A 14,092-nucleotide genomic window follows, 5' to 3' on the forward strand; every position below is an offset into this window, starting at 1 on the left:
TTATTGTTTTTAAAATAAAAAGGGGAACATATACGTGCATTTCGTTTAGAAAAATAAAAATATATCTCTATTTTGGAGAAATAAAGTGGTCAGGAAGAACGTTTTGGTTGATGTACTGCAAACATTTTATTACACATTTTATCAGACAAATCAAGAAAATAAATAATTAATTATATTACAATAGTTATTCATTTTAAATATATTTTCCAGAAATCGATCAAAATAAAAACTGAAATTTTCCGGAAAATCTTGTATGGAGACCATCTGGCGCCGCTAAGAACGTTTTGGTTGATGTACTGCAAACATTTTATTACACATTTTATCAGACAAATCAAGAAAATAAATAATTAATTATATTACAATAGTTATTCATTTTAAATATATTTTCTAGAAATCGATCAAAATAAAAACTGAAATTTTCCGGAAAATCTTGTATGGAGACCATTTGGAGCTGGCGCCCGGGGCATCATGCCCCCTCTCGCTACGCCACTGCTTTATTATTGGTCCTTCTGTAAAAAAGGTATTTTTATAAGGTCTTAAAAGATTTTCGTGCCCTCACATACTCCAGTTTTTTCTTCATTCTTTCTCAGTTTAGGTTAGCTGCAGCATACATTCCATGGTAAAACCGGCAATAATAAATTTTTTGATATTCTTCAAGGGATTACAAAAAACTTCCATTGGAAATACGTAACTTCGTTTAATAATCCTGCTAACCTTACATCTAAGGCTCTTGCATTCTGATCAAATCCAAGAATGGGATGGGGAAGGTCCATCACTTATTTCTCAATCCACTGATTTACAAAAGGGCTGTGATTTGGAACCTGTGACAGATGCCAGTGATTGCGAGTTTAAGTAAGCAACGGACATGTGTAAGTTTAAGCAAGCAACGGATAGTTTCATTTCTATCGTGAATGTTAATGCAGTGTTTTCATATATTAATTCTGTTACTACTAATTATATTGAAGTTTTATTTATAGATTTATTCATCATTCTAAGAAGAAAAGTGATCATCAAACTAGTCCCGTTAATAATTAAGAACATCAACAGCAGAAAATGTCATTTTGCAATGGGTTCAGTGGTCTTAGTTCTAGCGTGAATATGAAGAATTAAAAAATGATACACTTCCCTGAGATAAAACCATTTTTAAATTATTAAATCCCTTTTTTGATGAAATCGTGTGCCTTTAGATTTGGTGGTCAACTTCAAAAGTTGAGTAGTTTTGATCAGAAACACCATTTTATTCTACCTGCTAAAAATAAAATAACTTTTCTGATTTTGGAACCTCTTCACAAAAGGTGTTTAAATACTAGCACACAGACACTCTTGTATTATACAATGCAGAAGTTTTGGCCCATAAGTAGGAGGATTTTATTAGAAAAACTCAGATTCCAGTAGTAATGTACAGCTCACGAGAGCCATGAAGCTGTAGCAGTCTTGTGTTGCTATGCTGAAAGTGCCAAATAACGATCTTAGTTGACCTTGTCCATCTCTTCGATATGTATCCACTGTTTTGAAATTGTTTCCCTGAACTGCAGATGACACTGGACATTACACTGAGCTTGGACCACCTGCACATGTGCAACATTCTCCATCTCATTCTGCCATCCATATGTTTGTGGCTACTCATTTTACCTGATACCTTATAAAATTTACCCAACTCTTGTGTAAAACACAGAGAATGTGGTGAGGAGTATGAGCTCACAAAACGCCTAAACCCCTCGGACAAATATATCCCCTCCAGTTTCACAGATGTGCAGATACGCACATGTATGCTTATGTGTTTGAATGTTCGCATAATTCTTCGACAACATAATTAATATCTTTGGTTCAATAACTTTTCAAAAACTAGATATAATTTGCAAATTCTCTTAATTTTGCACTTGAGTATGTTAAAAATCATTCAATAGGGGTTCGGATATGTATGCCTTGAAAGCTGTGCAAGTGTTGGCGATTACCAGCTTTGGAATATTCGCCAGAGCCTCAATGGTTCAGTCAGCCAGTGCTGCGTGTTAGTGTAATATGGTTTTAACTTACCTTAATTGGAGCTGTGGTATATTTCTACCTGTTTGAGTAACTAATGGCTAGAGTGCTATCCTTGTATGAATAATAAAGATGTTTTAATTAGAAATAAAATGTTTTTATAATTATTAGTGGAATAGGTTTTAAGTTGCATCCATTAGCACAAATGCCTGAGTGAATAGTGCTCTTTCTCAACACACTGCTCATTGGTTTTGCAAGTTGCTAAAACCTTTTTGAATGTCTCTCTTATCTGGATTGAACTATTCATCTGATTTGTTTAGCCTCAGAATTACCAGTCCATAATTCTCGATCGCAATTAATAAGCTAGCTGGTTTATTTCAATTTTTTTTCAGAAATTCAGCAAGTTATTAACATTCATTAAGCCATTATTACCCAAAATACAAACCTGGACTATGGTGCAAAGCTCCCAAGAGAAAAGTTAACACTTCTGTTAAATGAGTTATCAAGATGTATGTTGAAAAAAGGATTAAGATTTTATATAAGAAATCTAATTATAGTGTGTTCATAGATAAGTCTTGAGACATAATATGTAAAAAGTCTGCATTTCATTTTAGAATGTTGTGTGAAATAATTTGCTCTGAATTTCAAAATACTTAGTGCATTCAAAAAATGCATCCTTTGTAATTTTTTTAATTACTTCTTGAATCATACTATTTCTTTTTTTTTTTACTTATACAGCAAATACCAGTTTTCATAATTTTAAATACAAATATTGATAATATTTAAATACAAATTAGTCTGTAAAATTTTTCATGTTTTAGTTTGCTATAATTATTAGTAATGTATTTGTTAAATTACTGAATTATGTGTTAGATAAATTTACTTAAGCTAAAAGAAATAATCTGATGTGTACACTGCATGACTTCCTTGTAAGGAATATTAAATTATAAGAATTTTTCCTGCATTTCATTTAAACTTAATTCATTGAACTTCATTAGAAACGTATTTCTTATTCAATTAATTCAGTTCTGACTTCGTGACAAGGCAAAAACACATAAAAACTCAAAACATCTATATTAAAAATTAAAAGATATAGAAAAACATAAAACACCAAATACAGTTAAAACAATTAAAAAATTTCTGTTTAAATTTAAATTACAGTTTCTACGCAGAAACAAGCAATTTGGTCGGTGGGCAAGAAAGCAGATTTTTCGGTGCACAAAACTGAAAGTTTACTTTTAGTCTCGCTCAACAAAAAGACACTGAAGGCATAGAAACTGATTTAATTTGTTGTGGACGCTATACCGAGTCAGTCAATATATGGAATAATTTAATAACTTAAATGATAATTCCAGAATGGACTAAGCATAGTTTAATTTGCAATAATAAAAGAAGACGTTATTTTGTTGTTGCAAAGCTTAGTTTCTCTAGATTGACAACAAATCCAGCATTTTGCTAAGTTTCAAATGCAAACAAATATGGCTGCTATAGTAAAAAAAATTAGGCTTAGCTGCAATTAAACAACTTCTAAATTGTTGATAATTCTACAACTATAACATGCAGGTTAACTAAAGGCATAAAAACCTTAACCGGAATATAAGAACAACATAATTCAATCATTTTTAAAGCAAAAAATGCAAAATTTACAAGCACATAAGATAAAGAAAGAGCTCACTGAACCGAGTAACAGACTAGATATACACTTTTTTGCAAAAAAATCGAAGCACCAAGAAGGACTTTTGCAATCGTGACGAAATTTGGTATGCAAAAACATCTTGATCGAACATGCAAATGATCAGTTTCAAGGCAAATGAACAGGAATTGCGATCATAGTGCACATTTCTATTGTGCAATTCACAAAGTATAAAACCAGTAACAGAGGTAGAAAATTTATGATGATATTGAAGACCTTACAGACAACTAAGATGGATGACATTAGGAACCTCTACCACTCCTTGCTTCGACGAATTCAAGCATGCATTGCTGCCAGGGGCGGTTCGACCAACTACTAATTTGAACACTCAATGAATGATTGTGAGCCGTAAACAGGTACTATGACCTTAATCATTTTATTATCTGTGTATGAGCTATATACATATTCAATTTCATCAAAATCAACCACTTCCTTCATGGTGCTTTGTTTTTTTTGGGGGGAAAGAGTGTATATATACATATATTTATATACTTCTGGTGCCTCCAATTGCAACCAATGAAGGAGATGCACATCTGCATGTTATAATAGCCCAACATACAAAATTTCAATGTTCTGAGGCAATTCATTTTTGAGTTATGCAAGATGCATACATATGTACAGACACCATGAAAAAAATCTCTTTTGAATCCATTTTAAATCAAATTTAAAAGTCGTTTGAGGAAACAGAGTCAAGATATCATGCAAAAATATCATTAAATTGCATTCGATAGTGATCAAAATGAATATTTTCATTGAAATATGGTACCCGAAATTTTCCGTAAATACAATACTTCCTTTACTTCATACAAGGAAGTAAAAATTACATTAAGTTTTTATAGAAAGATAAAAAATTGCATAAAAGTTAAAAGAAATTATGAAATTAATTATTTTTAACGGTCACATTCTTTTTTTCAAATCTTACAAGTGTAACTCATAAATTAAAACACAGAAGAAATAATGAAACTTGTTTATTCTGAAAATAAATGTATGAGTAGTTTTTGTTAAATATTAAAAAAGTATGTATTAATTAATATAATGATGAACCAGTTATACAATATAAGAACTGTGAATGAAAGACAGAGAAATGAAACTGAAAGCATATTTCTGTATTATGTTAAAATTTATTGGCATCATCCCACAATTCAAAGGACAAAAACAGTGGGTAGTGTAAAAAAATACTTTCCAGCAAATGAGCTGGGTAACCAGGTTCTCAGCACATGTCCACAGAAAAAATGATAGCCATTTTATTTCTTAGTAAATAGATACATGTTGAAACGTACAAATTATACATTAAAATTTTGGTAGAAGAGCAGTTATTTTCCATGTAGATATATGCACGTAGAAATAAATAAATTTTAAATTCTGCAGTTCTTTTCCATTTAATGAAAATAACCCTTTTAATGTTTCTAATGCTTTTAAATGTTATCCATGCTTCATTATATAAGAAATTCGGTGCACATATTTTTAATGTTGAAAAAAATTCACAAGAAGTTTACTTCTTCCCTCCAAAATAGGAAGGAAGGATAATTTTAAATCATTAAAAAAATATTTAATATTAACTAAATGAGAATTTAAACTACATTTTAATATGTAAACTCTAAATGTATCTTGAACTGTTTTGATAGGGTATTTGATTTGCACAGGCATAAACTACAGAAAAATTTTAATGAAAAACTCCTGTCTTCTACCATTACTAGTTTAATTCATTGTAAAGCAAAATTATGCTACAGTAATACTAAGAATAACCCTGTTTTGTTAGAGCAAAAAACTGCTCACACACTGATAAAGCAGTGAAATATATTATATCTTTATTTAAAAAATAATCAAATTAAATTTTTTTTGTATGCACAGGTTAGAAAGGAAAGGTGATGCCTTTTATAAAACTTACTTTCTGCTTTTTAAAAGATGGTTTCCTTATTTATTACCTTCCAAATGCATAGGTAATGTGCAACTGTGGAAGTTAAATAATTTTTCTAAACCTCACACATCTGCAAAATTAACATTTATAGGTATACTCAAATATGAGAGACGCTTCCAATTAAATTGAGAAATGAATGAAATAACACAAAGAAAACAAGTTTAAATTACAAACTGCTTTGCAACATAATTTTTAATATACTAAAAAACTGTATGGTGTTTCATTGTGGATTTAAAAGGCAATTCAACTTTACTTTTCATGATATCATACACACTTGTAAATTCTAGAAATGTGCAATTGAAATAAATTTAGATGGTAAAGAAAAGTTATACCTGATACTATATAGTATTTCCTTGGTAATTTGAAAGGTTAAACATCTCAGCAGATCTGAATTTTTTCCCCCAAATTGTTTGATCTGCACAAAAGATGCAAAATCTACAGTATTGTGTGAAGTATTCTTTTCTTGCATATATTATTTACAGATATTATTATTCAGTAAAATATGCATATTTTAACAAAACTAATTTCTAGAAATAAATCTTTCAAATTTTAATGCACAATGAGTTATGAATTTCTGCAGTTGAAAAAGGTAAACATACTTTTCGAAATCCCTTACTGAAATGCCGTAGGCTAATGTGTTTTGAAATAAAATAATAAATAATCAACTTTTCACACTTTTTGATAGATCAGCATTCTATTTACATTCATTTACATTTGCAGAACTAAAGTGTAATGTTCTGGAAGTATCTGTTTGTTTTTTTCTTCTAATATAGAACTAATACCAGCCAGACAATATTCACACAGTGATAGTTAAATTCTGCAGAAAAATATGTAACACAAACAGCTTACAAATAGGTTTGCTTGAATAAAATATATAAAAGAGCACTTTATCAGTTCATTTCACTAGTTCAACAATAATTCATCTGTTGGTTTCATTGTTATAGAATTCTGAAAAAGTTTTGAATCACTCTTCAGTATCAGAACAGAAGAGACAATTATATTCCCTTTCATATGTTACTTTAAAAAGAAGTAAATAAACGTTTTCATTATGCAACAAGCTTTCTGGTTTACCAAAATTATTTGAAGAAGGCATAAAATGAAAAGGTAAATGCAGCTAGAATTAAAGATGACTGACCGCTAGGAGAAAGCCTCATGAAAATAAATAATTTAATCTTCTCTTTAGCTTCCCTTTACAAATACAATAAATTGCTAAAGGATTTTTAAAATGATCACTTAAGAGCCTCAGGCTTGTTTGGGTTTACATTTTAAAACTGAGAGAGGCATTCCATTGTCCAGATGCACTAACTGGCCAATAACAAAGTATTAACTTACTCTTTGTATGATTTCTGTAGACAAGACCAAAGTTATACATATATGAAAGATAAACAAAACTTTTCAAGTACACACATGGAAGAACACATTGTTAGGTTAATAACTTAAATGTCATTAAGGTTGTAATGCACTATATTGTAAAAAGACTGGTGATTGTGATCCAAAAAGATATTCTCAAAAACATGCAATTACAAAAAGTTTCATTAATTTTGTAGCATGTCATAATTCGTAACTTTCCTTGCCTCATTAGCTCAAATTTTTCTTGAGTCAAGTTTTCATATTAAGTACTTTTCCACAACAGCTTTCTTAAGTATTTAGAAGTTGTTTCCTTGGCAACAGATTTCTCATGAGACAGTACTTGTATATAATGAGTGACTGAAATTACAGCTTACACGATCATGATTTGACAGAAGGCATCAAAATTAAAACAAATAAATCACTTATATCAAATGAATAATGATTGCTGTTTCAAAAGACTGCTTCTTATATAAAGGGTTTTCAATGTGCATTGGCAGAGGAGGTGGCACGGAGTGTTATTGTAGAAATGGTACATTTAAATGAGAGCTTATAGTCATCGAAGATTTGTGAGAGAATGCTCTTCTGCCGTGACTAAACACTGATCATGCAAACAGTGAGTACTACTGTAAACTGAGTCTCAATGTTGAAGTTCAAAATAAAAAAAAAAAAAAATAACAGTTAGAGGAGCAAAAACTATACATAATATTTTATATATGCATATACATATAATACACACACGGCACACATCACTGACGCTGAAGTCGTTCATCAGTCATATAAAATGGCTTGATCACAAGATGCAAGGGACAACTGAATATTTTCTTTCAAGCATTCCTTGCAATGGAAATTCAAACATATTTGCTATAGCAGTTCAAATGTATGATTGTAACAGTTTTACCACAAAGTGCATTTCGAACTGAAATGCATAGGAATGGAGAAGCACTTTTCGCACAAAATATAGCATATTCAACATAACGATGCTTCACCTCCACCTATTGTGTAAGCTACAGTGTCCAGTTTACGAGCCAGATGCTGAGACATGCACAGAGGATCTGAATCTAAAGCTTCCAAAATCTGAAATTTAAGGAAAAAAATATGAATTGTATGTCACTACAAAAAGATACAAAAGCTTTGAATTTCATCATGCAAAGTTTTAACTTTTAACACAAATTATTAGATACATTTTTGTGAATTACTCTAAATCTGTCCTTCACTGAAGAAAAGTTAATATGCCATCTTTGCTCATAACTTTTATGAAATTTATCTACATTTGTGGATATTTTCAGTGAATCATGCAATAATTTGTCCAAGGTATGTCTGACAAAAAAAAAAAAAAAAAAAAAAAAAAAAAAAAAAAACTTGTGATAGGATATATTTAAATCAATTTTGAAAAATTTTAAATATTCATGTAAATATGTATGTAGTCAGATGTATGCAGTCCCTCCATCCCTATTACTAACAAATTGCCATTTTTATTCTAGTTTTATTCTAGTCTCAACAGGTGAAGATGTTTACTGTTACTCAAACTACTTTTTCACAACTCTTTCTATTTGCTATTACCTACATATTACTTTTTATTGTAAATCAATAATACTCTTATTAAAATTCCTTTTTTACACATACTTAGAATTTCTTAATATCAAATTTAACTTAAATATATGTTAAAATCCTTTTTAACGTACATTTAAGATACTTATATTAATTTAAATAATTTTAAATTTTTTATTTTCCCCAACTTACAAATTAATTTTTCTCGTTGAATTTTTTTGATTTAATTTTGTTTAATTTTAAATGTTCTTTTTAAATTTATTTTTAATTCTTCCCTATTTAAAACATTTAATTTCATTTTTTAAAACTTTTAATTTCTGTAATTAAATTTCCGAATTTAATCACTGCATTTTCAATCTCCAATATTTTCATTTTTCAATTTTATAGGCTGCATTTTTACACACTACACCTATACAACCCCAGTCAGTTCTTTATTTTCATTATTTCCATTCTGTTAAACTACCCTCCTACTACTCAGTTCTACACTTTAAAAGTCTCATAAAGAATTTACCATAAGGCTTTGAATAACTTTATTCAGGTTTTACTTTTCTTCTTCCTATTGGATTAAAGTTATTTTTTAATTAAATTAATTGATTCAGTTTAACATTCAATTAATTTTTTTCTCCGTTTGTGGCATTTTGCCCTTTACATGATTTCCCATTTTAAGCTATAAACCTTCTGTTCTTTTTTAAGTCCCCTCCTCCATTTTTTCTTCAATATAGAACCCAAACTGTCTTTAAAGCTTTTTAAGTTATTTTAAGTAACATTCCTTCTAAAATATTTTTTTTCTCAAAATTTTGATTTTAAAATATATTTATTTTTATTTGTAATAGTTACTTTTGATTTACATTGTTTTATTTCCTATGGTTCAAAATGTATTTAAAATATTTATTTAGCTGATTGCTTTCAATTTACCTACTGGTTTTGCGGTTTCTAATTCAAAATATTCTTATTTTATACAAGTTATTTTTACAATATCATGTTTTAGGGTCATGTCAGAGCAGAATATATCTTTAATGATTAATTAAATTTAAAACTTTTAAAAAAAACTTTTATTTAATATTTTATTGCATTCTTTTTCAGTAAAGAAAAATTTAATGGCCTTAAATTAGTATTTTAAATTATTAGCACTTTCTTTTGAATTATTTCAAGAATTTATAATCATCCTGATATAATTCAGAAATGTGGCTCTGTTGAAAATTCTTTGGCTGCTCCTTGAAAAAGACCAACAATTTCAACAGTCTGTTATATTATTATTATGTTATTGAGTTGTTTTCATTTTAGTTTTGATGTATACACTTCCTATTATATTGTTAAATTCCCTATTTTTGATTTAATTATTGGTTCTTGATTATATATATATATATACATATATTTTATTTTAAAACAAAATTTATCCCAATATTATTTCTGAGCAATAATAATTCCATTAAAGATAAAAAAAAATTGAGAACAAATCCACAAAGACATAAAATTAATAAAATTCAAAACCAACAGAAACCAAATTCCTATAAATATGTAAAAAATCAACCAACAGTTATCAAACCAGACTAATTATAGGTATGGGAAATACAAAAATTATGTAGGGAGAGAAATGCAATAAAACTCTGATTCAGTGTTATCAAGATTGCAAACATTATCAAGGTACATTATCAATTATTATTATCAAGGTACATTAGATTCAATTGAACCCCTTCCCCTTGGAAAACCAATGTGTTTCTGTTCATTTAAAATTAGCTGATGACCATTTCTAAATTATTTAATTATAACAGTTCATCTGAAAATTTTGAACCCCCTCCTCGATGAGAGGCAATCCGTTACAAAAACACGTCCATATGTAAAAAATCTCAATGTCAAATAAAGTAAATGAAATTAATTAGATACTTCTTATTGAATTTAAGATTGAAATTAAAATATAGTATAACAAAATATATATATTGAAATCTTCCTCTCCCTATATAATTTTTGCATTTTTTTTTTGTAATTTTAGTATTTCTCATTCTATAATTTTTTTTGGTAACTATTGGCTGATTTTTTACAAATTTACAGGCATTTTGGTTTCTGCTGGTTTTTAATTTCATTTCTTACATGCCCCTATATTATTCTAAATTTCTTATTTCTTTTCTCTATATATACAAAGACACATTAAAAAAATGGGTAATAAATTAAAAGTTGAATTGCAAGTTATTTATATATATATATACATATTAAAAGTTGAATTGCAATTAAAAGTTGAATATATTAAAAGTTGAATTGCAAGTCATTTATATATATATATACAAACTTTCAGAGACTCTTGTTATGTATATATCTAATTAAGTGCAATATATAAAAAATTCAAAAGAACTATTTTTTTTCTATTAATTTTAACCTGTAGTCAATACCAGCCATAATTTGTTCTGGTTGTTGTTGTGACTTATCTCACTTGTCTGACAGTAATATCAGAGCAAGCCCAAAAAATTCACCATCGCAAGGAATGCAATATTGCATCTGTTGTTGGCAAGAGCCTTGAGCACCATTCACATTACAGTACGAATTTGCTCAGCTCCACCCCCAATTGCAATCAAAAGCACCCCAGGGGGACGGGTCAGAGAAATCTTCCACTCCTCTTCATTTACCACGAATCTCTCGAGAGGATTTTCGGCTCACCACATATTTAGAGTGCCCCCACGCCACACAGACACTATACATTTACAAACATCCATGCCATCTGAAATTCGGATGCATGCCCTTTGGTACAGCAGTCAGTGTCACTAAGCACTACCCTGGTTGGGTGGCATAATTTGTTCTTCATTTGTATAACTTACTAGTCACACTAAGCATTGTAAGTCATTTTAATTGTTTCTTAAAACTGCTGGTGTACTTGTTTAGTTTCAGTGACATATCTTTATTATAGTAATGAATAACCTTCCAAACATTTTGGGCATAAAGAATTAAAGTTTAATGAATGTAATGAGTAAATTAAAGAAAGTTGTAAAAATATTACCTTCCCCTATATTATGAAATCTCAGTAGTGTATTTATAGTTTTTTAAGTTATATATATATATTCTAATTAAAAAAAAATCATCATATCACTATAACCTGAAACTCCAAATAATTTTTATCACATCCTTCAGTAGTTTGACACGATTAAATTTTATGAATAAAAGAACATCTAAATTTTGTGCAACTGATTTTTTTCAACTTAAAAATGTCAAAACATGTATCTTTGCATCATTTAAAACATTTCTTTAATTTGAAGTATATATATAAGTTTCTTTAATTTGAAGTACCAGCAATAGTGAAAATAAAAGCTGCAAAAGTTGCCTTTATATACACAGTGTATATAAGCTTTAATTTAAAAAAAGATGTATACATTTTGAATTTAGTCCCTTTTAGCATTATTAAAATCAACTCCCTACCAATATCCAATAGATATAAATAAATCAGTTTGATAAAAGCAAGATTTAATGTTACACAGAATGTTCCAGGAATATTTTTAATTAATTTTAAACTGCATAGCATAAAAATAACACAATATGATGAAATTCAGAATGAAGAATAATTAAATAACATTTCTTTTAGCACAAATGGTGCTGAAGAGAAAGCAATGATTACTTGTTCTATTTAACATGTTGAGCGCCAAGCGTATTTCTTAGGCAATCCCGTTCAGGCCACGCGCGCCACTTAAAAGAGCTGGTATTGTAGGGCCAGCGATTCTTATCTCAGTAGAAGATAGTTTACATTTTGAAGGTGATTCCTATAGGTATTCATTCAACACGTTACGCATCAAGTCTGTTTTGTAAATAGTTACATTCTATGTAAAGATATTACGAAGCAGAAAATTAGCATTACTGAAGTCTGGAAAGAATTAGCGCTATCCCTTACAAGTTGTGAAAAAGAAGATATTCCATTGAACAGAAATGCAAGAATATCTAAAAAACGACAACATAAACTCCAAAGAAAACCGGGAAAAGCCTCTGGAATACGGAAATATTGTAAGTTATGTTATGATAAAAATGCAACTGAAGCTGGTAGAGTAATGGCTAGAAACAAGACTAAGACAGTTGTCACATTTTTAGTAGCTGTAATGGAGAACCGTTTTTATACTTACTGTGTTTCAATGAAATCCATTATTCCTGTAATGAATCAAAATTAAGTAAATTTTAAATAATTTTTCTGTAATTCCATAAAACAGTATAAATTGTATAGTTATATATCATGTTACACGCTGTCAGCCAGCGGCGGTCGACACGGCCTAAACGGAAAGTCTAGTGTCAGCCACAGATGGCCGACGTGGCCTAAACGGAAAGTCTAGTGTCAGCCACAGATAGCTGATGCGGCCTAAATGGAAAGTCTATAGTGTCAGCCGCAGATGGCGCTCAACATGTTAAAAAAGATAACACAGTTATTGGAGTTGCTAAAAACAATAATCCTTATTCAGCATATTATTTTAACTTGTACAACATGGGGTAGGGGTGCAATCTTTTTCGTTACCTGGATTTAACTCAGAAGTATGCAAGAAAAAGTATTTCAGGAAGTATAGAGAATCACTTTAAAATATCCTTGTTAACTTATGCTTGGATGAGGAAATTTAAAGAAAAAAATAATTCAGAACTTGAAAAATTGTGGCTGCCTATCTGTATTGTCTGAATCTGTAGAATTGATTTAGGAAGCAGTCTGTAAACTTTGATCTGTAGTTTTGTAGCAAGAATTTTTTAAGGGGGGACAAGATTTTCTTAATTCAGCTGAAGCAGCTTATACTGAAGTACTTTAGTATTATGAATATTTGTAATAAAAAATTTTGAATTATTCTTTTACCTCACTGCATTTCGATGCATTTGTATTACAGATCTGCATAATAATAAAGTTTCTTAAATACATTGTATAATAATAGCTATTAATAGCTATCAAATCTGGCTTCCTTTATGTAGCAGATAATGTTTACATACATCAGAAAATAAGTAAAAACAGAATTAAAGAAAATATGCAGTTTCCTGCTCTTCATAAACCTCCAGTGAATGCAATATAGTGCAAAGTTCAAAATCCTGTACCTGTTCCTTTGGATATCTGGTCCGAAATCCAGTATCTTTCCTTTGGACTATCAGTAAAAAAAATTTTTTCCTAGGAGTGGAGAATAAAGTACTCAAGAAAAAGGTGTGGTGTAAAAGTGATTTTCTCCCAACTAAATGAGATTCCTAGATGTAACTCTCAAATACTTGTTGGCTAGGGAATCAGACCATGGCCAATGTCAATACATTTCTATTGATGTTAACCACAAACACGTTTTCGGACCTTGAATGGCTGTGGGAAGGGGAAAAGAGCATTTTTTGCCTGACCTAAACAGTAAGTGAAGCCCCAAGATATATTTATTTGAAGTGGGATGCTGCTCATACTAGTTTTATTTTGTTGGTATGGCTGTAGGGAAGGGAGAAAAAATTTTAATTTCAAGACAATTAAATTCAGTTCAGTTTAACATAAAAAATTCAATCATCTTTAACTTTCTGAGTTTTAGCAGCTTTTTTATTTTGTTGTCTGTCTGTTATTATTGATCTTATCAAAGTTACAGTGTTAGCATATGATAGCATTTCCATTTTACTCTTTTATATCAGCCACTGAATAT

At 29.6% G+C, this 14,092-nt stretch overlaps 1 protein-coding gene across 4 annotated transcripts in view; it reads right to left on the bottom strand.

The window, feature by feature from the left end:
- Nucleotides 1-4,774: 4,774 nt before the first annotated feature.
- The window catches only part of LOC118190710 (plexin-B-like), a 1,029,017-nt gene continuing 1,019,699 nt past the window's right edge, over nt 4,775-14,092 (bottom strand). For all 4 annotated transcript variants that reach the window (XM_085812956.1, XM_085812954.1, XM_085812955.1 and 1 more), the window contains one exon: nt 4,775-8,015. In XM_085812956.1, coding sequence (XP_085669082.1) covers nt 7,908-8,015 — 108 coding nt within the window. In that variant the 3' untranslated portion in view covers nt 4,775-7,907. The remainder of the gene's footprint in view (nt 8,016-14,092) is intronic.

This window comes from Stegodyphus dumicola, chromosome 3, assembly GCF_044657685.1.
Source record: "Stegodyphus dumicola isolate Sdum_Otavi_A_Nest chromosome 3, ASM4465768v1".
Classification (NCBI taxonomy): Eukaryota; Metazoa; Arthropoda; class Arachnida; order Araneae; family Eresidae; genus Stegodyphus; species Stegodyphus dumicola.